This window comes from Pogona vitticeps, chromosome 5 (assembly GCF_051106095.1).
Source record: "Pogona vitticeps strain Pit_001003342236 chromosome 5, PviZW2.1, whole genome shotgun sequence".
Lineage (NCBI taxonomy): Eukaryota > Metazoa > Chordata > Lepidosauria > Squamata > Agamidae > Pogona > Pogona vitticeps.
The window spans coordinates 128,751,508-128,779,328 of NC_135787.1; the positions used below are offsets into that span (position 1 = coordinate 128,751,508).

The following is a 27,821-nucleotide window of genomic DNA, read 5'->3' on the forward strand; positions in this document are numbered from 1 at the left end:
CCCACTAGACCAAGAATGGGGACGCTGACTGAATCTCGAGAGAAGATGGACGTTCCTTTTAGCCTGCAGAGGTCCACAGAAGTAACTACCCCAACCAAGGCTAAGCCCAGAAAACATTATATAAGCACAAATTCTGACATTGAGAATATTCTGCCAATATCATAAGTACTTCTGGAAAAGCCTGAAAGCTCTGCAAGGCAGCATAACATGGGAGAGCCCTTTTACACAGAGAATGCTGTAACACTGGTAAGAAAAGCCTTTGATTTCTTCTTTTCCCACACTGTATATTGTTAGTTTTGTGTGGGTGTGTGGGATAGTTTCAAAGATTGCAAAATGGCAGACATAGAATACATTATGCTGTTACAGGAGTCCAAGACGTGTAGCAGAGATGCTGAAAATCCATCTATCCCAAAAGACAGGGGGCCACTGGACTCAACTTTGTGGAAGATAGTCTCAGCAGGAAATTCTGAAAAACAGCTATGTAATTATGGGTGGAAGGATGGTGCCAGAGTCATGCTGTATTTGATAATTGTGTTTGTTAAAACCCGTTTTGATTTTTCAGGAATCACCACATAGAGCTTTAAGCACTGTTCTTCAACTAGAAGCAAGAGACACTCCTCTGAGAAAACACAAAGTCATGGGGTGCATTGTGAGGGCTGGCATTTAATGAGTCCTAAAGCACTATCTGGCTGAATATCTGAAAGATGAGTGTGAGGGTTGCCACATACAAGCACCAGGCCAAGCAGCTCATGCCTGTTTGTCCTGGGATGAACATAGCCTTTCAAGAATGCTGCAAACACAATGTGAAAAAAATCTGTTTTAAAAACATACTTCACCTTGTTATTCTTATAGCTGTAATACACTTTTTTTGACAGAGAGAGATAGCAATCAGACCTTAATAATAAACACCAAAATAGGCAGATCTCACAGGACATATGAACTGTTGAAAAAAGTGCTGAGAAAGTCAGATGAACCCTTTTTAATACATGTGTCAAAGGACCACAGCTGCGATACAAATATATCTGCAAGCAGGGTCTGAAGGCCTTAGGAATGGACCTCAACAGATGAGAAACCTTGACATCTGAGGGTTCTGCCTGGAGGCAGGCGGTGCATCACGGCCTCTCCCATTTTGAAGAGACACTTGTCCAGCAGGCTGAGGCAAAGAGACAGTCCCAAAACTAGCAAAATCAGGGAGCTGGACAGGGGACAGATTGTATTTGTCTTCAATGTGGAAGGGATTGTCACTCTCGAATTGGCCTTCTCAGCCACACTAGATGCTGTTCCAAGTCCTCCCTACAGAGCACGTTACCATAGTCTCTTGAGACTGAAGGATGCCTAATCAAAGGTCTTCAATAACAGACCTTACACTATATTGCTTTTTGCCATCCTGTATAAAATTACGAATAAAGGTTTTTCTTAAAGTGGCTATTTTTGCTTTATCATTGTCCCAGATGTTTTTTTGGGGGGGGGTCAAACGTTATGAGCAGGAAAAACAGTCTGTGGTCAATAAATGCCTTTTCTCAAAGCATTTGTTTTTGTATCATTTTCCATGCTGCTTCCTATGATAAGATACCCTGGCTCACCTTCTGTTTATTACTTTTCCTGATATTTGTAAAAGCAAGGTGAGAAGATATAGCCTTCCTATCACTACTTCTTTCACAGGAAACTAACTAGTTTCCAGTGACCCTCATACGTAAGCACAGATCTGCTATCTGTCCCAAACTGCTTCCGGGGTAGGAAAAACAGCCAATCTTAGTGAGCAGAATTAATACTAAGACAATACACCATGAAAAGTTTCCGAATGTATAAAAGCTGGATCCCTTTGTGAAACATCTTTCTGCTTTCAACTCTGATGCTGAGAGAGATGGCTCATGTAAGTATCTTTCCCTTCTTGTAGTTCTAGCTGTTTCAAATGTAAGATTTTAGTGCAGCTATCTGTTTTAACTATGATATATCTTCCTTTTTAATAGAAAACTGTGATAACAATGCAGATCCATAGACCTTCAGATTCTGATCAAGCATGTATGCATCTTTTCTATTTTAATTTAAAATGCTTTGCTATGATATGTTCAGACAAACCATGGAGTTGCTTAGCGCTAGGAAACGTACCCATGGGGCTTGCTTAATGCTTGGGGTCTTAGGGGTGGTCTTTGTGCAATAAAAGAGAGGAGAGAGATTCAGGACTTGTTCCTTGGTAGATTCATATTGTTAGAAAGTATGTTGTTATGTTTAAAAATATTTCAGAGTTACCAAGACATAGAATATGACCAAGAATATAATAGACCAAGAATATAATTCATTTTATTGCAAGTCACATAAAAAAGGTTTGGGTAACACAAGACCAATTATCCATTTCCAAAATGCTAAGATTCTTGTGTGAAGGTTTACTGTCCTACCCTGCCTGTCCAAGATAGTTAGAAGTCCAGAGAGGGAAAAGGAGGGATTGTTTCTTTGTAGATTAGCATCATGTCAATAGGAAATGGATGGTTTAGAGAGAAGTCTCACAGTAACATCTAGACTAGCCCCATGTAAAAGTTAACTCTGTAGTTCTTTTACATACATGGGCACAAGGAGGTTTTTGGATGTTAGCTACTTACCCAACCACAATTTCCAAGAAGCCAGGGGACTTTGTAGTCCATAATATAGGAAGTCATACATTATGCCTGATAGTCCACATCTCTGCTTGATAGTGTCCTGTAGGAAGACTGCAGTTTCTTAGCAAGGCATCCTCCAAATGGTAGCATTGTTAGAAGCTTTCCCCAGTTGGATTTTCCATCTGCAAATTCATACTGCATCACTAACGGGAAAGTATTACATGCTTCAAATACGTTAGTGATCTGGAGATGTCTTAGATGAGTGGTAATTTTGTCTTCAGAGTCATTTTGAAACAAAGAAGCTATATTTTTTTAAAGGGTGAGCATTCTTGGATTTGGCGTTTCATTTATAGTATTCTCCCTTACAGATATGTGAATACAATGGTACTGTATATGTTTGCTGCTCTATGTTCTCCAGGGGCCCCATATTCTTGCAGTATGGTACTAAAAAGGATGAAGGAAATGTGAGGCAAGCCCTAACATATCCTTTTCTTGCCTTCAGCTTCACAGGACTGCCCCTCCCTCATTTTTTTTCCAAAGAAGCAAATAAAGGGAGCCACTATACATGCCCCTGAAAAAGATATAGGTTGGTTACATTTCTGCTTTGATTGGGTCTCCAGTACTACTTATGTCTACCATTTTGCAGAGTGATATTTGTTTGCTCCTTTTTAATATATGCTTTAAATATTGTCTCGTGATGATGTATGCCATCTGGGTCCTTTTAAAGGAGAAAAATATTGATGTATGTACTTGTCATTGTGTGTGTGTGTGTGTGTGTGTGTGTGTGTGTGTGTGTGTGTGTGTGTGTGTGTGTGTGTGTGTGCGTGTGCGTGTGTGTGTGTGTTTGTGTGTGTGTGTGTGTGTGTGTGTGTGAGAGAGAGAGAGAGAGAGAATATTGCTGACAAGTGTTTCATGAATCATCTTTTTTCTTTTGGACCAGCTTATGGAACCGGCTCTCAAAAGGCCATGGAAAGCACAACATGCAGAGGCAAAAAGGAGTGGCTGCTCAGATTCTGACACCCCATCAGGACAATATAGCATGAATGGGAGAGAACAATGTGCAACACCACCAAATGGAGGTTCTTCAGGTTCTAACACATCTGTGGGGCAATATAATGTGAATGGCATGCAGACTGCTGATTTCTTTAAAACACTTGAGGCAGTCATGAACATCATAAAGATGGGTAGAATGTATGGTACATGGGAAGAATGTATGGTACATACATTAGGAAATCATCTTGATTTGCAAAAGTTCTGTGGCAGGCTTAAATGTTTTGAATGTTCTTCTTGTGCAAAAGTATCTCCTAAGTATATAAGGAGGAGAAATCCTGGCTTACAACCCCTAAATAGAGGGAAAACTAAAGGGTGGGGGGAGAGAAAAAAGAGTGTATCACATGGAGGCAGTACTGGAGAAAAGGAGCTATGAACTTAGTATGCAGGGCTAAAAAGCTACTGTCACGCTGGAAAAGGTCATTTGTGCAAGCTCCTACTGTACCACCACAGGAACCACTATAAATATCTCAGTGGTGAAATTCTGTTCATATCCATTATCAAACACCCCTTTTGTTTTAGTACCCCTCACATGGTCTCCTTTTCTGAGCCTCAGAATCTCTTCTTTTGTTTTAGCATAGTCCCCATAGACTGTTTTCCAGACTGCCAAGGTTGGGGGGGGGTTGAGTTTTGGGGTGGGGGTCAAGTTTCAGGGAGTGTTGCAGGGTGGGATGGGGGTGCAGGGAAGGGGGGGGAGATCATCAGTCATTTTGACAGGTGCTATGCTACCCTTCATGCTGGATTTCACTATTCAATTCACTTCCAAGGGAAATACATTATTATACACTTTTATATCACCACATTGCATTTCCTGTTAATCTGAGCCATTAAGCACTCACTGAAGACCACTGTGCTTACAGAAGCCAGGAGAATCCTCCCTACCATTACATTTCAGTGTCAAGTTTCAGCCCAGGCCATTATAATGCATTTTATGGCTATGACACTGAAAACCATATCATGTGATTAACAAATGACACCCCCACACTCCCCAAACTTATCAGCATCTGGCACCTGCTTATCCGTTGCCTATATGAAATGAGTAAATCACCACTTCAGTAGGGCTCTTAATAGATGGATGGATGAAGGATAACTAATAGCTAGACTGCTAAAGCTTTCCTCAGAAGAAGATCATTATTTCATTCTCTCCTCTCAAGGTTTTCCTCCATAGATAAGGCAACAGCAGTCTGTGATGGAAAGTAACACCATAGGAGGTGAAAACCTTGGCAACTGATGTGTACAGTTAAGGTACTTCCTTATTGTTACTGAAACCTCCTTATTTAGTTAATGAGTTACATTTATATCCCAATTTTCATCCAAGGAGCTCAAAGCAGCAAACAGGGCTCTCACCTTTATCCATTATTCTCACCACAACCCTGCAAGGCAGGCTGAGCTTAGAATATGTGACTGGCCCAAAGTCACCCAGTAAGACCAATGGCCATTTAGGACTCTAAACCCAGGTCTATGTCTTAACATCCTAACCACAGCATTTGTTTTACAAGAGCTGCTTTACAATGTTCTATTTTAAGCAACAGAATATTATATGGATGACAACAGCACCCTCTCCGGAGGAGAAATAAGAGCTCTCTTTTGTTAAGAAATGTCCCAGTCAAATCAATATTCTGTCTGACTGCATCCTTCACTTGCTTACCTGAAGTCAGCAACATTTTCCCATGGTTCAATATCAAGAAGTAACCTGGTAACATCTTCTGCTGAAGTAAATAGAGTACAGCACATAGAAACGGTGGTCTTTATTTGCAGAGGGAGAAAGCTTCCCTAAGGTTAAAGATGAAATGCACTAGCAAGCAGTAGGAAATTCTCTCTGTAGTTCCAGTCCTATTCTAGCTCATGTGAGGCAGAGGTATAGTCATGCTAAACCCCTGTCCATTATTTATTTATTTGCAGATAGTTGTAAAACAGTTTCTGGTATTTGGTTCTGAGATTCCTGACCATCATATGCTCCCAGGTGGATAAGCAGATGATTGCTGTTATGCATTTCCAAAGTGCCTTTTGGCAAACAGAGGAGATTCTTGCACATTGATTCTGCTAAAGCAGAAGTTCCAGATGTTCTATTATTAAGTTGAATGGCTTAAAGTTGCCAGATGTCAGAGTGCCAGGTTTGAGTGAAGGTTCGAGGATCTGTTGTGTTTTTTCCAAGTCTTTTGGGGGGGGGTAATTCAAGTGTGTGGCACTACAGGAAGAGAAATCGGATTCTTAGGTGTGAGCTTCAAGCACCCATTTCCATCTGGCACCAGGGCTCACTGGCTTGGCATCAAAAGATATCTAAGTGTGGTACACCAGTATTCATGAGGGGTAACACCAGTGCTCCTCTCCCTACTGTGCTGCAAATCGTACAAAGGGCAAAAAAAGGGCAGGAGCCCAGTAACTTCCTCCAGAGACTCTTCTGTCTGGCATTTTGGCACGATGACATTGCACAAGCACAATACATCAATATCTTCATGCCAAGCCACTGGGCCCTAGCACTGTTAGCACGGCATGGGTGGAGATGGGTGCCCACGTTTAAAACCGTTATGCTCACAAAAATTAGACTTTTTCCTCCTCTAGAAGGGATCCATTCTGAGGAAACACTGCCCTTAATAAACATCAGTGGGTCTCATTAAATGGTGAGGGTCTGATCAGAGATTGTGTTAAATGTTAATGTGCACAGTCTTCTGCAGGTGGATATGGGTGGAGCAGTTTGTATGTGGATGTCATCCAACGCTGTCTCTCCTTGCCATCTAAATCTGGGGTAGCTGTTTTAGCTCTAGATGAGTGTCTGGTGTCAGCAATGGACTGGATGAGGGTGAATAAACTGAAACTTTATCCAGACAAGACAGAGATACTTCTGGTCAGTCAAAAGGCAGATCAAGGAATAGGTATGCAGTCTGTGCTGGGTGGGGTTACACTCCCTCTGAAAACACAGGAGCACAGCTTGGGAGTGCTCCTGGATTTGTTTATGAGCCTAGATGCCCAGGTTTCAATTGTGGCCAGGAGTGCATTTGCACAGTTAAAACTAGTATAAAAGCTGCACGGATTTCTTGAGATGTCTGATCTGGCCATGGTGACATATGTCTCAAGTTACATCCCAAATGGATTACTGTAACACACTCTATGTGGGGCTGTCTTTGTAAAGTGATTGTTAACTGGGGTTGGTCACAGGGATCACATAACCTCCCAGTTACAGCAGCTCCATTGGCTGCCAGTCTGATTCTGGGCACAATTAAAGTACTGGGTCCAAGCTATCTCAAGGACCATGTCTCCCTTAATTAACTTGCCCATGTATTAAGATAATCAGGGGAGATATATGAGTCCCACCACCTTCACAGATGTGTTTAGTGGAGACATGGGAGAAGGCCTTCTCTATTGCTTCTCACAGTTGGAACTCCTTCCTACAGAAAGCCAGCATGCTGGCCTTCTGCAAGCGGACAAAGCCCTTTTAATGATGTAAAGCTGCCTTGGGTCCTTTTAAAGGAGAAAGGTAGGATAAAAATATTTTAAATAAATAAATAATAAATACCTTTGGATCAAGAAAGCAGTGCATGGGGAGGAAATTGAAATATTCTTCTCCCAGTTGTGATCCTCACAAAAACTACATGTTCACTTCTGTACCATGCAACTATTTCTCCTCCCACTCCAAAGGTACTGGTGGTAGTAATTTTCAAAAATTAAAGACTCCCTCACATTCCTCAGCTCCCAATGGCTTCCCCACAATGAAAGGGAATCCATGGGAGCTGGAAACCATAATTTTTTTATTTCCAAAATTTGACATTATCAGCCTTACGCGGTGTACTTACATGAACAGGAGCTCAGCCATTATTTCCTAGGATGTGTTAAAGCTAACTTTCCCCAGAAGTTGAATGCCATTAAAAAATTTAGATGCAACAAAATCAAAACTTTCTAGCAAAATGATAGTTCAGTGAATGGATGATGCTTAAAAGGTTTAGAGCCAGCCAATTTAAAACCCAAATGCTCATGTTACTATAGTATTAAATTTTGAAATTCCTTCTGCAAGATCCTATCCATATTTTTTTCAGAATACTGTACAACTTCTGGTGTTCTGAAAAGTTAATCTGAAAATTATTATGCAGCATGATAACAAAGTATGTAAGTCTGCTTGACACAGATTTCCGCTCCAAAATATTCATTATTTGCATTAGGCTACAGTTACCTGTGATGTATATTCAGAGCTATTAATCTATAAATATATGTTAAAGAGACAGATGGTGATCTGGAAGACGCATTAGCACTGCAACAATGTTCAGACCTCAGATTCTAGACTCCATTATAATGTTCTTGACAGACTGCCTGACAGGCACCTCCATATGTTGGGCTGGCCTGCGGCAAAAGGCCATCTTTCTTCTAGAAATAGAGCTGTCCCATGAAAGCAGAGTCACAGGCACAAGAGCAGATGGGGAGAGAGGGAGAGAGGACAACCCTCTGCCACTTGCCTGCTGTTGTTCCATCAGTTACCCGGACACCTCTGTCACCCGGCCAAGCCCAACTTTATTGTGAAAGGCTTTGACTTTTACTCATATTTTGGTGGCCATCGTGGAGATTGACGGGATAGATAGGCAGGCATAGCATTTACAGGGATGTACCATTTCTTTCACCACCACTCCCCCCACCCCGACACAATATTTTCGGTATGTTAAGCACTACTTCTGCAGGAGGAAGGAGGACTGCTCCAGAACGGCAATGTATCCAAGTGACTGGAAAAAAAATCACCAGCAATATTTTTAACATATACGTGTGGTTCCAGGACACAATCAGGTAACTCTTTTTTTAGGGTGTCTCTAAGCATGGAAATCAATGTGCCATGTATGAGAACTCTGCACAGATCTTTCATTTGCATACATCAGTGGTTCCCAGCATTGGGTAACCTAGGTGTTCTTGGACTGAAACTTCCAGAAGCCATGGTCAGAACAGCTGGTGGTGAAGGCTTCTGGGAACTGCAGTCCAAGAACACCTGGTGAGGACCCCCAGTATACATAGTACACTGTGGAATGTCACGTCAGGACCAGTTAGCATAGGCATATGATGAAAGGACATGTAGATAGTTTGTGCTTTCGATATTGCCTTTCACATTTCAAAATCTGAAATGTAGAAGTATACAAAGGACTCAGGGAAATTTGCCCAAACTGTTTAACCCCCTGACCCTCAGAGATAGAGGAAGGGAGAGAAGAGAGAGAAAATTATTACACATGGGCAGCATTAGGATTATAGGGGTTAGATTGTTATGGCACATTTTATGTGTGCTTCCTACTCTTGTCCCCTTACTCTCTACAGGTTGTCTACCATGCCATTCCTGAGAAGTGCACTTGCTTTGTGGGTGTCACATTTTTAGTTAGTGCTGTAGTTATTTATATGATCCATCACTGAAAACGGATGAGCTGGCAAAGTAAGCTTCAGCTTTGTGATGTAACATTTCTGCACTGAAGCCTGTTTATGCACATTTTAGATCCCAATATTTGAAATACTGTGCATAGGAAAGTGTAATTCAGTCTTGACACTACACATATACCAGTAAATCTTAGGCAGAGCTCTTCAGTTAATATGAATTAAATACACAAAGTTGAAGGATTAATATTTCATCCCATGCAACAACTTTGCAGGCTGCAAACCAGAGCTCAGTTCATGCAACAGGGTCCCAGATTTAAACAGACTCTTATTTCTATCTCTGGTCAGAGATGACAGCAGAAGCTACTTCTGGCAGATGGAGGCCCTATCCAGCCCACAGCTCAACTCCTTAAATTAAAGTTTTAATTAACAATGCTTATTTCAATAAACATATATATAATGCGAAGGCAAGGAAGGCAGAAAGAAAAATATGGCATTTTTTTCACTTCCCCTCCTCCATGACAAATGTTTGCTTTTCAATATAAAAATGGAGAACATTGGGAAACCTAGAAAAATGCTATGATGAATTATTTTCAGTCGGAACTAGAGAAATAATTTGTAAAACAAGAATCACTTAAGATGCCAGTTGTTGTAGAATATGAACAGGTATAATAAAGACATCCTACAGATTTAGAGAAGGGGGACGTGGTGGCGCTGCAGGTCAGAAGACCAGCAGTCATAAGATCAAACCCACATGACAGAGCGAGGTCCAGTCGCTTGTCCCATCTCCTGCCAACCTAGCAGTTCGAAAGCATGTAAATGTGAGTAGATAAACAGGTACCACCACGGTGGGAAGGTAACAGTGTTCCGTGTCTAGTCACGCTGGCCACGTGACCACGGAAACTGTCTTCGGACAAACGCTGGCTCTACGGCTTGGAGACGGGGATGAGCACTGCCCATTAGAGTTGGACATGACCGGACTAAAAGTCAAGGGGAACCTTTACCTTACAGACTTAGAGAACAGCAATTCCTGTGCATATTGCAGATGTATGTAATGCTCGAGACTGAAGCAGTTCCTCTTTTTTTGTGGGAAATAACCAGAGATCCATTTGAATGATTAACAGATTTATTTGTACTAACATGTGGTTATTCAACAATGACTTCAAGAGGATCAAAACAACTAAGGTCTGGTAATTTTTCATAGGGAGAAGGTAAAAGTCCAAACTGTAACTTACAGTAGGAGAGTTTATTGAGGGGTTGGTCCAAACCGTTCTTTATCGGTGGGCTTCCTCAGAGGAGCGATCCTCACTGCACATATTGTGCCACAACAAGGATGTCTCGCCTAGTCTCCCTCGCAGGGTGGCTGATTGAAGGTCGAATCTGGTCTGATTACCATCCTCCAATGACCTTGCCCCCCCGAGGGAAAATCACCACTGTCCATTCTTGGGTTTCCGTTACAATCACCTTTTCTTTTTGATCAAGGCCAGGTAATACTCCTCCTACTTTTAAGTTGGGAAAGTCTTCTAATAGCCCACACATGTTTTCATATCTAAGTTCTTCGTCTTTTCTCTCCCTTTCCCATCTTTCATCTTTCTTTATCTCTGTACGCAGTATACTGAAAACTCTCTCTCCTCCTTGATCTTTTATATTCTCCCCCTACACTGGTAGTTAATTCCTCCTCCTCTTTCCCTTTTCCTTTCTCTACCAGACAGACTTCTACCTTTACTTCTTTCTCCTTCAATTCCTTCCCTTCAGTTTCTTTTACAACCAATCCTTCCTTTTCCTTTCTGTCTCTCTCTCTCTTTCTTCGATGTTTCTATTTGAGGGGACGGCTGATTCTCATCTTTTCCTCTCTTTTCTATTTCTCTTTCATAAACAGCAATTCCTGTGCATATTGGGCTATATGTAATGCTCAGGAAAGTAAATTTTGCTTTGAAATGAAAATAAGTATTGTACTATTCTCGAAGGCTTATACTTATTTTTTCCCATTTCATCTTCTTCCTTAACAAGTAAACAACTTTAAAAAACTGTTGCTGGCTTCAAACATTTTGGAAATGTTATAAATTTACTTCAACTTATTGAAATCCTTTTGCTTTCCATAGTAAGTCACAATACAGTAGACCCATTGAATCAAGTGATTAGGTGAGTCAACACCTCCATAAATTCCATTGATTTAAATGGGGCTATTCTAGTATCAAGTTGCAACTGCAGTAAGCCCATTTGAATCTATAGACCCTGTGGAAGAATTGACTCACCAGATCTCCTCTAAATCATTGGACCTATTCTAGTGTAACTACTCTAAGCCACTGGTTCTTAACCTTGGGTTACTCAGGAGTTTTGGACTGCACCTCCCAGAAGCCTTCACCACCAGCTGTCCTGACTGAGGTTTCTGGGAGTTGCAGTTCAAAAGCATCTGAGTAACAAAGGTTAAGAACCACTGCTCTAAGCAACAGGATTCAGCCAGAGTGTTATTTTGTATCTATGATACAAATTTGGCCAGTTCCTTTATCTACCATTTCTGCATTCCATTGTCTTTCCTCTGTTTTATATTCAAGTTATCTTTATTTATTTTTGTAGCCATTTCACAGAAGCCATAAAAACCCTAATATACCCAAATGTTTCTGGTTATGGTTGCCACAATTCTATTAAGAAGCCCAAAACTGGACTCCAGTCCTATGTGTGCTATTTCACCCCACCTGCTTGCATATCACACTAATATCTCCAACAAAAGAAACTGTTCAGGGAGTTTCCCTTTTCCTCTGAACGCAGATGACAGAGGTTACAAGGTCGGTCCTTTGGCATACAATAAATAAATTGCTCAGAACATAACTCTACCCTTGTTTCAAACTCTCTCTCTGTTCTTTACTCAAGACAAATGTTGTCATAATTGGCCCGCCCTTCTTTGGATGAAGGACTTTTCAACTTCTTAATCCTTGCAGCCCTTCCTACCTTATGGGGAATAGAAATTCTTGTTCCCTTCAGCTTACCTGTTAAGAAACAGGATGTGCCTGTGCCAGAATCCTACCACTTTCTTTCTCCTGAACAACTGTGAAAGATTCACGGCACTGATCTCATTTGGTAATTTTTCAGAGGTTTCACATATACAGTACGTAGAGATTGAGATTGAGAGAGAGCACAATGGATTTGCAACAGAATCAGAGAACATATGCCCCTCCAGATGTGGTTGGATTGACATCAGCCTAGTGAAAGATAAGGGACCACAGTAAATGCAGATAAAATCATACAGTCATGACACAGAATTGCAGAGTTGGAGGGGAATCCATAGATTAACATGTCCAACTTCCAGATGATGTAGGAATTTATAGCTAAAGCATTTTGGACATAGAGTATCCAACCTGTTGAAAAATCTCCAACAAAGTACACCACATTTTGAGGGAGGACATTCTATTGGGTAAAATCCTGTCGCTTAGCAAGGTATGTTGCAAGTAGAGCAGACCAAATGAATCAGTGGAACTAATGGAAGAGTTGACTCACCAACACTGATTCAGTGGCCCTACTTCAGTTGTGACTTATTGGGCTAAGCAACATGAATTTCCTTGTTATTTGAATCCTCTGGCTTGTGTTCTCTGCCCTGAAACAGAAAATAAGTTTGCTCCATCTTCCATGACAGCCATTCAAATAGTGCTGTCATATCACCTCTCAATTTTCTCTTTTACTTGGCTTACGGACTCTTTTCCATCCTTTTGTCTCTTAATTATACTTTCCAGTTAATTAATATGCTTTCCGAACAGTCATGTCCAGAATTCAGCATTGTAAACTAGATAGCACTGTGATGCAGAAACCAAGATCAAAGGTATGAGTCAACATGATTTTTACATGGAGCCATCCCAAATCTGCTGTTAAATTCACAACTCATGCCCAGTTTATTAATTTATTTAATTTATATATCATCCCATCAGAGCAATCCACTATTCTTATACAATATACAGTAGTTCCTGGACAATACGTAATGTGAAAACCTTAGCCCTGAAAGGTAATACGATTATTTCCATCATCAGGAATAAACACTATAATTAGATTGTTAGAGGCATTTGCATGTAGATCAGTTAAGTATTCATGCTTTGATCTTGGTTTCAGTGTCATAGGAAACCATATCAATTCTATCGGCATCAATTTGACCTGTGTGAATAACTCACATAATGTGGTGTCTCAATGTTAATAAGAATACAATGATTCCAAGATGCAGATATTTTTGAAGTAGTACCACAGAACACATCGGGTGGTGCAGCTTGCTGCAAGAATGCTGAGGATGTGTATTGGAAGTCTGCACCCCCAGGCGTTTGCTTCCTAATTTTTAAGATTCACTCTTTATGTATCAATGACAGGTTTGCTTAAATGATGGCATTTTGAGAACCATCTTTTAAAAACCCTGAAAGCCAAGTCCTCTGAATCTTTGTTTTTATGCTACACTGGCAACAAAAAGTGATTGCCATTCGATGGTGGATTTGGAGTATTGTATGGTGTCGTTGTGGTTAGTCAATGCAAAGCTCGTTAACTCCCACCTAAAGCTCTTTTGAATCTTTCTGAAATCCGGTATGATCGCCTACAGGAGAGAGGCCTGGTCGCCAACCTCGCTTCGTTCAACCCCCGCAGGAATGCTTCCTGCTCGCGAGGAGGACCCTTCTCCTTCCCAGACGCGCTGCCGCTCGCGAGGCAGAGTGGCCAGGGAGGGGGCGGGGCTGGCTTACCCTTTGCAACCCTGCTGACCCCGGATTCTGGTAGAACGTCTGAACAGGGCTTGAAAAGGTCTTGGCAATTCCAGAAGTAACGCAAAGCACTTCGATGGGCAGTGTTTGCTTTTAGACTACGGAGACAGAGCTAACCTGCGATGTGCAATATATACCTAGTGTATCACCTTGTAACCATCATGAGAGAGCCTGGTTCAAATCCAGAGTTTTGCCTCCAAAGCCTTAGAATCCTGTTTGTTTCAGAAACAAAACACCCTCAAATCGGTTGGCACAACCATCCGTTACTCTTGTTTTGTTTGTTTTTTTCCTGGTCGATCTGACACCTCTCCTTATAAAAAGACTTAGGGACTATTCCTGCGGGTCTGCTTTCTCCCAGTAGCGGGTAGTGCCACAGCCCAGCCTCCCAGAGCAAACTATCCAATACTTCCCAGATGACTAGTGCTCTTGCCGCTGTGGACACCTCTGTGATGACAGGCTAAAAGAATCAGACTTTACCGGCCTGGCCGGTATTTAAGAGGAGTAGGCCCCAAAACAGCGCTGCTCTCCGGCTTCTGATTGCCTGCTCCCGCCAGCCGGGGAAGAGCGACCGCAACAGGGACGCCACAGAAGTGCTTCGCCGCCGCCGCCGCCGCCGCCGCCGCCCCCCATCCCCATCCCGGCTTTTCTTTCCTCCCTCCTCCGTCGGCGGCGAAGGAAAGGGAGGGAGGGGGGAAAAAAAGCAACCGGAAAGGAAGAGCTGAGTGAGAAAGTGGAGGCGCCGCCGCCGCCGCCGCCGCCGCGGACGGGCCCTTTGGAGGCAGGCCGGCCGCTCTCCCTTAAGCCGGCTCCCAAGGCCCGAGCTCTCCCCTCCGCAGCGGCGCCGCTTGGTTTCGCCCGCGCCCTGCCATGTTGGATTGGACCGCCGGAGCCGGGGTGAAGTTGGAAGTTTAGAGGAGCTCGTCAGGGAGGAGGAGGAGGAGGAGGAAGGCGGCGGCGAAGAAAAGGCTGAGGAGGGCGAATTCCCGTCCCTTCCCCTCCTCCCTCGCCAGAGCCTGCCGGGAGTTCGTCCGCCACCGCCCGCCCTGTCTCCGGTTGCCGCCCCGATGCTGCTCCTGCTGGGCTGAGAGCTCCGTTGCCTCCTCCTCCTTCCTCCTCCTCAGAAGGGACGCCGGGCCCGACCCCGAGAGGAGCCAGCGCTGACGACGAGCCAGTCTTCAGGAGCGACCGGAGGAGGAGGAAGAAGAAGCAGCGGCGGCCGTGGTGGTGGTCGTGGGAATCCCGGCCTGGCCCCGCCGGCGGCCGCGATGAACAACAACAACCAGCAGCAGCAGCCCCCGCCGCCCCGGCGGGTCACCAACGTGGGCTCCATGCTCCTCACCCCGCAAGAGAACGAGAGCCTCTTCGGTTTCCTCGGCAAGAAATGCGTGGTGAGTGAGTTGCTGGGGCTGGGTCGGCGGCGGGAGCGAGGAGGAGGCTTCGCCGGGCCGGCTAGGCCTGGTGGCTGGGGAGTGGGGCGGGGGAGAGGGAGAAGGAACGACCGGGAAGCGGGGAGGGATAGGATGAGGCCCGGAATTAGAAAGTGAAGGGGTGTGTGTGTGAGAGAGAGGGGGGGCGGGGGCGGGGGCGGGAAGCGAGTTAATTTATCCTTGGTGGTCCAGTGTGTGTGTTTGTTTATGCAGAGTGTGTTGAGGAAGACAAAGCTTAGGGTTTTGGGGAGTGGGATTGGGAGGCTCTAAAAGTCCTGGCCCTATTGCCAGGAAACATGTTACCTTTGACCTTTGTGAGGCTGGTTTCCTAGGAAATACATTGGGGTAAAGCCTGGAGGGTGAGTGGGCGGGTGGGTGGCTTGGCCTGGGGCTGTGACCCAAACGACTGCTGTCTGTTCTGCCCTCTTTCCCCTCTGCAGTGGGGAGGGGGAGCATCCTTGGCAGACCTCTCTGAGAGTGAGAGAGAGAGAGAGCACAACGTCCCCGGGGGATGGAGCCTTTCCCACGTTAACAGCTCTTGCTTCCTTTTTTCTCACTCCCACCTCCGTGATTTCCCCATTGTGGGAGTGAGAATGGGACGGGAGCCAGCGAAGAGCAGTCTCTACTGAAGCAAAGGCTAAAAGAGTATGTGGATGGTGGGAGGTAGGGTGTCCCTTTCACTCTGGAGGACTGGGGTGAAACCTTCATCAGCCTTCTTTTCTTTCTCGGAGAGTAGGAGAGATGCTGGGCACAGGTGAATCCTACAGTTCCAGTCAGTACTTCCAGTTCCAAGCAGTACTCCTACGGGAGGAAAAGAAGATCGATAATTGTGATTTCTCCTTCTCTCAATAATCTCTGCCCCTTGTCCCCCTTCTCTTCCTTTGGTTGCAATCCTTGGGATTGCTGTGACTTTGCCAAAGGTAATCGACCTGTCAGGATGAGTCTTCCACAGATGAATAGTCATACCCTAGTTTGTTTCACACAGGTGTGCTGAGTGCTGCACTGAGGCTGACACTAGGTCTTTCGAAGTGATTATTCTCTTTTCTACTTCCTCTTTGCCAGTATCTAACAGGTATGTTCCAGGAGAGACTTGTCCCAGTAAGGCTTTGCAGTATGAGTGTGTCAACAATAGAGCTGTTTTGTAACACTGTGGTGGAAATTTTCAGCTAGTTATAGCAGGCCTGAATTAATCTGTCTGGATTGCACCTGCAGAATTTCATGAACCTTTAGGAAATGAGTGGTTTTGGGCCAGGCAAAATAGGAGTGGGCTCTCTTTTGTTTTTCATTTAAACAGTTGGCTTATATTCCCTGTGTAGGTATATTTTATTGGAGAAGCCAGAAAGACCTGTAATGACAAAACATTCTTCAATCTTTAGTTCTAATATCTTTTTTTAAATGGCATTAAGGCTGCAATATCTTCTCTGGTATCTCAACTACACTTAAATCTTCTGGTTTGAATTTCATTTAAAAAAACATTTTGCAAGCAAAATCTGAAAGTAGCACTTGTCAGTACACAACGTTATTTTCTGAATTGATTTACACACAGATGTTATGCTTTTAAACATTGTATTTCTTTCCTAAAATGTAAATATGAGCAAATTTATCCACAGCTGTAAATAAATTAGTGTAGATATGTTTAGAGCTAGTTGGGATTTATTCTTATTGGATAGGAAATAGCATGGGTGAAAGCTTACTATAATTAAGTATTGATTAAAGGCACTTGGGAAAAAACACATTAAGAGCAAGAAATTGTCCAGGTCATCATAACAGTGATTTGAAAATATAATTGTGTACTGTTGGATTGTTGAAAGTTAGTAAAGATGGGCACATCACAGAGAAATGCAAACTGCAGTAAGAATTGCAGTAGCATACAGTACTGGCATCCTGCTTTTTCTTCTCATACGTTTTCCTGGATAGGAACGGCATACTAGAAATCATAGTCTGTCTCTAGCCATATTTCAGTAATAAATGAAATGCACTGTAGATCTGTTGTGTCCTTTCTCAGTGCTAATGGGCCTAATTTGAAGGATTGTTGCATGGTTCTGCTATTTCCCTGATGGTAAAAAGTTTTCAAAATCTGAATTTAGTACTTAGGTATCAGCTCATTATGGCTCTAAATGGAAAATGCTAGTATTCTGTCACTGGTCTGCTCTGGTTTTCCCCCCCTCAAATTATCATTAATACTTTCTCACGCATAAAGTATTTTGCAGTCATTCACACAATAGCCTGGAGATCTAGGTGAGACCAACACTACACAGTATACTTTCATGACTGAGTAGGAATTTAACTTGTGAGTCTTCCTGACCTCAAACAGATTGGCTACTGCACCAGAGTGATCTGGATGAATTTTGCATGACAACACTATCCTTTGATGTATAATAAAAATAAGTAACAAAGATTAACCTTTTGTTTTTAACGATAGAGTTCCCAGTTGGTTCTTCTGTTATTTTGTTTCCATTGCTTCAAGCGGAGGATTTTAGAGATACAGTGGACCCTTGACTTACAGACGGCTTGACTTACAGACTTTTTGAGTTACAGACTTCTCTGGCCGCAAAATTTAGATTTGACTTGCAGACTGAGATTTGACTTACAGACCAGAAAAAAACCAAAATGGAACAAAAATGGCCTGTTACGGGATTAATCGGTTTTCAATGCACTGTAGGTCAATGGAGACTTGACCTACAGACTTTTTGACCTGCAGCCACCGTTCCAATACAGATTAATTCTGTAAGTCAAGGGTCCACTGTACTGCCTGGACTGTATTTTCCCTGCCTTCCCTGAACCTTTCTTGACCTAAGAAAAAAAGAAACAAAATATCCCCCTCTAGTGGTCGAAGGCAGAATAGCAGCTTCCCATTAGTTTCTATGGACGGAAAAGAGCAGATACAGATCAAATGGTTTTCAATGCATTCCTATGGGAAATGCAGATTTGACTTGAGAACTTTTTGACTTGAGAACCGCCTTCCAATACGGATTAAATTCTCAAGTCAAGACCCCACTGTAGTAAAAGTAGGATTTTAAAATACTCTTGAGTTACTGGTAGTGCATATAGAGCAGCCATGGAGAATGTACATGTTGCTGCCCTGCTTAGTTAACTGTACAAAGCAGCTGAATGTCAGCTTGCTAGCTAGCTGGTGCAGTACAGGACAGAGTAACCCCCACCCCCAACTAAAGCAGTTGGCTACTCTCACATTTGCCTAATCACTATGTTAGGTTCATGTCAAGATAGCAGAACTTATGACTTAGAAGACACATTGTTTTTTCTGACTTCATAGGTATGAACCAAATTTTTGATTTAAAAAAATGCCATAATCACTGCACTAGATTCTAATAGTAACATTCTGGGTGTTGCAGAAAATTAGAACTGCAGACCCCATTATTAAAGTAGTTTAAATTAATTGGCAGCAGTTTTTAAAAATTAACTATTTAAAATTCACCAACTTAATATAGGTGACAGGTATCCTCTTTAAGAAGCATGAATGCTTCTCTTTTGGGAAGGGCCATACTTGGGCAGAATGCTTGTACATACTTTGCAGTAGCAAAGTAAATTTTACATATGAAAAGCATGAGGTCCATACCCTAGCAAGTCCAGGGAAAGCAGGAAAAGAGCCCAGTTTGAACCTATAGGAAATCCCTGCCAATCAGTATATACTGAACTAAATAGACTAGGAGTCTGATTTGGTGCAAGGCAGATTCCCACCCACATCAAACTGTCTTGTCTACCACTCTTTGTGCATTGGCTAAAATGAAGTGTGCTTTTATCTTTTGAAAAATTGTTTTATTCATATGCAAATCAATTAATGAAATCTCAGTCAATTATGTGATTGCATTACAGAAAGCTTAATTAGCTTGCGTGGATAACTGCAGAAAATAAATAAAATCATGCTACAGAGACTGTGTGAATGGTTAACAGTAATTTTAAAGCAAGTACAGTGGTGCCTCGCTTAACGGGTGCCTCGTTTAACGCGGAATCCGCTTAGCGACGAATTTTTGCGATCGCATTGCAATGGTTTAGATAGGAAAATATCGCTTTGCGGTGATCGGTACCCTGTTTCACATACCGATCATCGCATAGTGATGATTTTCCAACAGCTGATCGGCGGTTCCAAAATGGCCGGCGGGTAAATAAAATGGCCTCCCGCTGTGTTTTTGCCTGGATTCCTTGCTTACCGAGCAGCAAAAATGGCCACCGTATGGAGGATTTTTGCTTAAAGGTGAGGGTTTTTTTGCCCGTAGGAACACATTAAACAGGTTTAAATGCATTCCTATAGGCTTTTTATTTCTGCATAGCGACAAAATCGCTTTGCAGCGATTTTTGCTGCACAAATTATCGTCGCTATGAGGGGCACCACTGTATTGACAGCAGTTTACCATGAAAATTAAGTAATATTCACTTAAAGAATTGTAGGATGGTTGCAGTGTGTACTGGATTGGAGGAAAGTACAGTGGTGCCTCGCATAGCGATTGCTCCATTTTACGATGAAATCGCTTTGTGATGGACTTTTTGCCATCGCAAAAGCGATCGCTTTGCAATGCCCCCTATGGGGAAAATTCACTTTGCAATGATCACGGGGAAGCACTTCCCCGCGATCATCCCAAAGGCCCCACCGATCAGCTGTGCTGCAAGGGGTGGGGAGCGAGAGAGCCGAAGCACAGCTGATCGGCGGGGGTTTGCTGATCGCAGGGAAGCCATCAGCGCAAACCCCCGCCGATCAGCTGTGCTTCGGCTCTCTCTCTCCCCTCGCAGCTCCAGCCACGGCACGGAGACTGAGGCACCGCCACCACCCCGGCCGAGAAAGACCCTGTGCAGGCGCAGAGGGTCTTTCTCGGCCAGGGTGGCTCGGCAGTGCCTCAGTCTCCCTGCCCGGGCTGTCAGTCTCCCTGCCGAGGCTGGAGCTGCGAGGGGTGGGGAGAGAGAGAGCCGAAGCACAGCTGATAGGCGGGGCTTTGCGCTGATGGCTTCCCCGCCATAATCGCAAACCTCCGCCGATCAGCTGTGCTTCGTCTTTCTCTCTCTCTCTCTCTCTCTACCCCCTGCAGCACAGCTGATCGGAGGGGCCTTTGGGATGAGCAGGGGGAGCACTCCCCCCGTGCTCATGTTAAAGGCCCCATTTTCCCACAGCTGATCGGCGGTTCCAAAATGTCCGCCCGCTGTGTTGCCTCGCTTTAGAGCACAAAAAATGGCCACCCCTATGGAGGATTTTTGCATAAGTTGATTTTTTAAGCCCATTTTAATGCGTTTCTATGGGCTTTTAAAACTCGCTTAGTGATGAAATCGTTTAGCGACGTTTTTCCTGCACGGATTAACGTCGCTAAGCGAGGCACCACTGTATTTCAAATTCTAAGAGCTGAATCTTTAGAGATCTGAAACTATCTTGCAAATTTTACACAGCTATCTGTCATGGCATGATGAGACTTTTCCAGGCCTGCTTTATACAGAAGAGGTTGCAGAAATCTTCTTTTAAAACTGAACTTACAGTTGAGTTTATATTTTCTTAAGATCTTTTAATTTTGACAGAAATGAAGTCTGCATCCTTTCCTCATCTCTTCATCTTTCTTAACGGCATCGTTATAGACATGAGAACCTTTTGACTCTTACAGACAGGATATTTTAGTCTTCAAGAATCGCATTGATTTCAGGATGTACAGTGGACTTTATTTCCACACTGCTAAGCAGTGTTCTTGAATTTCAGCTCAAAGATAGTGCGCTTTTTTGCAGACAAAATTTGCCAGACAAAAATTGACCCAACAAATCCATTGCATTTTGTCACTACATACTTTTTTGTTCCAACCAGTGTAATACATTGGGACAAAATACTGTCTCATGCTGAGTTTTAGCAAAACGTGATGTCAGAATGCAGAGGTGACATATTCTTGCTGTCAGTAGGTTGTAACTACTGTATTCAGTTGGAAATGTTGAAATTTGTAGACAGTTTAGGGAACATATTTAAATTCTCATAGAGTCAGAAAATGTGTCACATGTCACTCAGTGAGAAGTTTTTTTATATTTTTATGGTGAGGACTAAATTGTTGTGCCTTTGTTTTGCCTCAAGTACACATTGATTTTTGGTAACGTTACTTAACTATTGTGCCATAAAACTGCAGACTACAGTATTACTGTTTTGTATTCTTGACCACTAAACTGAAAGTTAGTATGACCATATCATATGGTATGCCTTGTGGAGTTGGTGGTTGAGGAAGTTCTTCACCAGAGACCAGAGTACTCCCATTATTCCTACTAAACATTTTTAGCTTGGATAGACAACGAATCTAATTCTTTAGGATAACAAGTAGCTTGTTATACTCCAAATGATCTCAGTTCAGTCTGATAGTTTACTAGTTGTAAGGTGTCAGTAATAGAATCAGAAATAAAGTACCATCGTTTATCTCCTACAGGTGCAAAACACGTTGCAGAATAGTATATGATAACATCATCATCAATATTTATATTGCACTCTACACCTGAGTGCAATCCAGCTAAATCAATAATGTACAAACATGCAACACTATGTTTAGCAACAACCTTAACATTTTGTTTGTATGTGTATGTGTGTGTGTATGTATGTACCTGTACATCAACATAAAACTCCTTAGAATATGCAATGATCAAGAAGAATTAATCGACTGCTTAAAAAAAACAGTTAAAAATCCAAATAAAATAAACTGGTCACTGACCTCTCCTTACACCCAACACCTGTGGCTCCAAGTTGATAGGTTTTCAAATGTTGTCTAAATTTGTCCAGTTTTGGTTCCATACAAAGCTGCTGGCTGTGAGAATTCCACCAGTTTGGAACCTTAGTGTGAGGGTTCAGTTTTTGGGGCTGTCGGGTCTTCCAATAAAGGACGAGTCGGTCAAGGTAAATCAAAAGGTTCTGCATTTATTGCAACATCAACTCCAACAGGGTTCACCCCCAAAAAGGGGTTCAACAATTCTTGAAACATATTGCTAGGTTTCAACGGGGTCCCTAAACCATTTATAACGAGATTTGTTGTCTCTGGGTTCCAAGGTCCTGTTAATAATGGCACAGTCCCTTGCCCAGGGTCCAGTCCTTCATCCAGGGATATTAACGGTAGGGTCTCTTCGTCTCCGCTCCACTCACCCCAGGACGACCCGTCTCCTCCTTCGACTCCCCAGGGACCAGGGAACCCCCCAGCTTCCTCAACTCGGCTATATGCCATTGTTTCTTACGTTCCAGTTCTCGGGCCACTGCTTCCCTTTCTTCCCGGAGCTTTCTTCTCCACTCTTTGGCCTTGGTCTCACCCCAGTACGACGGGCGAGGCTTTAGCCCAAGTTGGCGGCGTTTCTCGGCCTCCTCATGGGGGACTCCGACCTGCTCCCATTTGTGGGTCCAGGGATCCTCCATCCAGATCCACTCCCATCCCCCCGGTATTTCCGCCCGCTTCCCTCTTATATCTCCCGCCGCTGCCTCAGTCTCCTCCCTCCTTCTTCCCGCCAAAGATTCCCCAGGTCCCGGGGTAAGGGTTAACCCTTTCACAGTCGCTTCCAAATCTCGCGTGTCTACCCCCTTATTCAAGGTAAGGGATTCGGCGACCTCTTGTTCCCAATCTGGGGTCTCCACGCCTTTCTCTTCCCGACGCATTGGGGACGGAGGTGGGGATGTCTGTGTGTGTAGGGTTCTCTTCGAGAGCGATGGCACTCCCACTAGGGCCTCCACTTTGGGGGCCTCACACTTAGTCCTAGAGACCACAAAAAATCTGAAATGTGCAGACAGAGCCCTTTTAAGAGGAATATGCCATGCTACCAGCTCTGTTAAGTAATTAGGGCAAGAAAATTGTAGGACTTTGAATATCAGAGCAAGAATTTAAAATATGTTATTGACCTGATAGACAGCCAGTGACAGAAAATACGCAAGCAATGTGTTAAGTTTAAAACCACTCATACCGCAAGTAGATGAAATGAAGAAGGAAGACCCACCAAAAGGCTGTGAAAGTAATCCAGTCATGAAACCACCAGGGCATGGACAAGGAGCTTTGTATTCTCAGAAGTCAGGAAGCGACAGGGTATCATCAATTTAAGCACAATAATAAAAACCCAAACTAGAAATTAAGACACCCAAGGGAAGTTTATACATGGGGGGGGGGAACCAGGCCTAATACCGAGCCCTGTGGAATACCAACAGGGAGGTAAAGGGATTGAGAGGCTTTAGAATCCATAGAAACAAACAGAATGATTTAACAAATAAGAAAGAAAACCAAGAATTAGCATTCCCAGAGACCCCCAAAGAGATGAGTCTTGCAAGAACAATCTGGTGGTTAAGAATATAAAATGCTGCTGATAAGTCAAGCAGCACCAACACGGCTGAACAATGTTGAGCCTTGGCCACTAGGATATTACTAAAAACTTGAAATAATGCTTTTTCAGTTGAATGTCCAGCCGGAAATATAGATTGAAATGGATTGATGGCATTTTGACGAACTAAATAAGGAGCTAGTTGAGAAAGGGCCACTCTCTCCAAAACTTTAGACACAAAAGGAAGAAGAGAAACATGTCAGTAATTAGCATAAACTGAAGGATCAAAGGAAGGTTTCTAGCCATAACTAGAATTGTAACTCCAAATGCTAAACATATTATACTTCCACTGTTCTTTGTAATTTTCCTTACCCCTGGCATCTGGTTATGCTGTATACTTTTTATAGTGGTAGGCATGTTAGGATACTACTTTGAGTAATATCTGTTGTATGCACATGATGGCAACTGGAATTTAAGTTGGAGAAGTTTAAAGCTAGCAGAATGTTTCTCATTTATAGATGAGCAGGTCCATGGTAGGATTTCCTGAATTCTGCTTTGTTTTATATTGGACAAACATAGGGTTCTTTATTGCAGAAAAGGCGTATCTGCTTAATATTTTGAGATTGGTTTCAAAACATGTTTGCATACAGACTTGAAAACTGTGAAAGGCAACTTGGTTATCTTCATATCACAATTTCTGTCATCCGTCTAACAATAACAGCAAAGCTGTGGAAATGTGTATGATGTGCCCCCCCTATTAATAAGAAATAGAACCTTAAGACTGTGTTTGTTCAAATAGTACCCTGTTTCCTCAAAAGTAAGACAATCTGAAAATAAGCCCTAGTATGATTTTTCAGGATGCTCATAATATAAGCCCTACCCCAAAAATAAGGCCCAGTTAAATGAAACCCTGCCCTCCACCATTGTGCAGCAACCAGAAGATGACAAGACTGCATTTCAATAAATGTACATTGTTGTAGATGAAAAAAAAAATCCCCTGAAAATAAGCCCTAACACATTTTTGGAGCAAAAATTAATATAAGACTCTTTCTTATTTTCGGGGAAACACAGTAACAACTTTCTTTTTTCATATAGACTTTGACAGTGCACCCTTGTTAAAATTAAGACAAGTATTTTCTAAGAAAGTATGAGCTTTATGTGATTTTGGTGTTTGAAAAATGCCATTGCAGTATGTTTTTTTACTCCAGTGTTCTAGCATTATGTATAAATCATAGTGCTTCAACTTAGCAGAGGGTGTCTATTATTAACTTTGTTCAGTATTTTCTGGTGTGTGGGTTGACACTGCGTTCAGAGTACTTGCCATTTGCCACCTCCTTTCTGTTTCTTTCTATACCCCGAATAAAAGAGTGAGGCAGGGTAGGGATGAGAAGATTGGATGGATTGTTTCATTTTCAGAAAGCCTATGGTGAGCCCATAAAGCTTCCCCCCCTTTTTATCAATTCAGACTTGTTAATAACTCTACGTGTAATTAGACCACAAACTGTGTGATACCTTGGGATTTGGAAAACCTTTGAACCTGTAGCTTCACTGTATGTTTCCCTATAATAGGATAATATTCCCTATGTGGTAGCAGGTTATTTTGAAGGGGTTCAGCAACTCTACATGTGCTTTGTAGGACATTCTAGAATAGCTTCCTGAAACTGAATAGTGAATAACAAGACAAGGAAGTACCTCTCCCTGGAAAATGATGGACTTGAACTCAAAAACAGCAGATGTGGACAGCATAAGGTGAAGAAGTATCAAAACTCTTTGGACTAACAATCTTTAGAAACTTTTCATGTGAGATATATTTGATTGTAAAAGGTTAAGTATAGCCAAGTTATGTTTGAAATGTTGGATTGTTGAGTAGTCAAATACTGACAGTTGAATTGTAATTTTGCCACAAACAAGCTAATGTTGAGATGGTATGCCTCAGCACACATAGAAGAGAGGGGAAGAATTCCATGTACACAGCTGAAACCTTTAGACTTACAAATGTATCTTGTAGCAGTCAGGGTGCCCTTTTGCACACAGCATACATTTTGTTGTTTAACTTGGAGCACCTCAAAATGCCTACCAGGCATAGAACTGACTCAATATGTAGTTCTATTACAAGATTTGTATAGTTTTGTCTCTTGAGTTGTAAAATAAATAGTTATAGAATGTTTTCACTATAGTTTTAGTTTATTTATAGTTGCATAATGCTTTTAGTTTATAAATAACAAATTACAAGGATGTAGAATTTTGTTTTATTATGTAGCAAGCTACATAATTTTTTGCAGTTGGAAGGCAGATCCGGGAATAGGATGGGGTTAAGCTTCCCCTGAAACCACAGGTGCACAGCTTGGGTGTGCTCCTGGATTCTTCTCTGAGTCTTGATGCCCAGATTTCAGTCGGAGCCGGGAGTGCATTTGCACAGTTAAAGCTAGTGTGTCAGCTGCTAGTTTTAACTGCAAAGTCTTCTGTCACTTGCCAGCAGGGATCCACAGATCTTTAGTCAAGTTAAAATTTATCTGTCACCTTTTTGCAAGTGTTTGGCTTGTTGTTTTGATTAGTTAGGGACTTTTTCTCTTTTCTTGTTGCTATGGATTTGGAAGAGTAGACGGAGACACTCTCAACAGTATTCTGTGAACTATTTGTATTACTTTTTGTGAACAGAATAGCTAGCCACTTCCAACTTGGATGCTCTCTTTCCTACATAATCTGAGATGGATGGAACTATGGCACATTTTGGTCAACCTCTGATAAATTTCACCTTGTTGAAGCTCAAGATGTAGACAAACTTCTTGGAGAACTGAGACCTGTTTTTGGATTTATATCTTTCCTAGCAGGTTATCTTAAGAGCTGAATTTCCCAGGGTTTTGTGGGGGGTGGTTGTTGTTTTGTTCTGTTCTGTTTTTTGTTTTGGTTAATATGTCTCTTGGGGAGATAACTACACCTGTTAAAGGGGGATGCTAAAAGTGTGCTGCTGTTTTTTTTTAAGCACAGTTCTCTACCTTCTCTGCAGTAGCACTAAGCTGAAGCAGTTTGAGGCATATTTACATGTAAGCCCTATCAAATTAACTGGACTTGCTTTGCAGGAGAAATGCATAGGAATACCATGATTCATTATCCTCAATCATGGTATCCTTCTTGTCCATCTCTTTGAAATGGGACTTGGAGGCACTTTGTTATGGTGGCTCTGGTCTTTCCTAGAGGAGAGAACTGATAAGGTAGTGCTGAGGGAATCCTGTTTGACACCCTGGCTGCTGGCCTGCTTGGTCCGACAGGTTACTCTTGTCTCCTGTGTTATTTAGCAGCTACATGAAACCGCTGGGAGAGGTTGTCTGAAGTTTGGGGCTTTGGTGTCACCAGTATGCAGATAATACCCAACACTATCTTGCCTTGCCACCTAAATCTGAGGAAGCTGTTTTGGCTCCCGATCAGTGTCTGGTATCAGTAATGGACTGGATAAGGGTGAGTAAACAGAAACATAATCCAGATAAAATAGAGGTGCTCCTGGTCAGTTGAAAGGCAGACAAAGCAGTAGTGATGCAGCCTGTGAGGGATGGGGTTACACTCCCTCTGAAAATACAGGTACACAGGTTGGGGTGCTCCTGAATTTGTCTCTGAGCCTGTATACCCAGATTTTGAGGGTAGCAAAATACTCTAAACCTCTTGTGGTAGCAAAGTTCGTAGTTTAATTGTAAAATACTTTCTTTTATCTTCCACCATTGTGTTTCATTGGATAATTCCTTGTATTTTGATTATTCTGCACTACTTCCACAGTGTAGTATTGTAGTGCCTCTGTCAGGTCCTTCCTTATTTACCATTTTTCTAAAATAAAAAGCCACAGATGTTGTAATATTTCCTCATAACAGAATTTATTTGCTCGTTTATTTTTTAGTTGCCTTGTTCTGGACATTCTTTGGTTCTGTAACTATCTTCTGTAACTATCAGAACTATAAGTGATATTCCAAATATAGCTGCACTATAGGTCTCATTATGATGTTGGCAGTTCTATTTTCAGCCCTTGTTCAAACGACCCAGGAATAAAATTTAGCTTTGTCTTAGTTACTGCAGAGTAGATCAAGGCACCTCAAGTCCCATTAGTATGTATGTGAAGTTAAGATTCTGTGGTCCATTATATATTGCTTTTCACCTTTTTACAGTAACATGGGATGTGGTGTGTTTGTTCTCCCCCAAGCCATTTTATGTTTTAGAATTAACATACATGCAGAACTACAGTGGTGCCTCGCTTAACGAGCGCACCGTTTAACGAAGAATCCACATAGCGACCCGTTTTTTGGGGTCGCTAATGCGATCACATTGCGATGTTTAGATAGGCTAAACATCGCATTGCGATCATTTCTGCACCTGGCAACCATTTTGGGAACAGCTGATCGGCGGTTCCAAAATGGCCGCTGGGTGCAGAAAATGGCTGCCCGCACCCTTTTCGC

At 42.6% G+C, this 27,821-nt stretch overlaps 1 protein-coding gene across 1 annotated transcript in view; it reads left to right on the forward strand.

Annotated features, from left to right (window-relative positions):
* Positions 1 to 14,808: 14,808 nt before the first annotated feature.
* Positions 14,809 to 27,821, forward strand: part of WASL (WASP like actin nucleation promoting factor) — a 64,206-nt gene continuing 51,193 nt past the window's right edge. Inside the window, exon 1 of the mRNA XM_020803119.3 lies at positions 14,809 to 15,093. Within this exon, the coding sequence (XP_020658778.2) occupies positions 14,971 to 15,093 (123 nt within the window). The 5' untranslated portion in view covers positions 14,809 to 14,970. The remainder of the gene's footprint in view (positions 15,094 to 27,821) is intronic.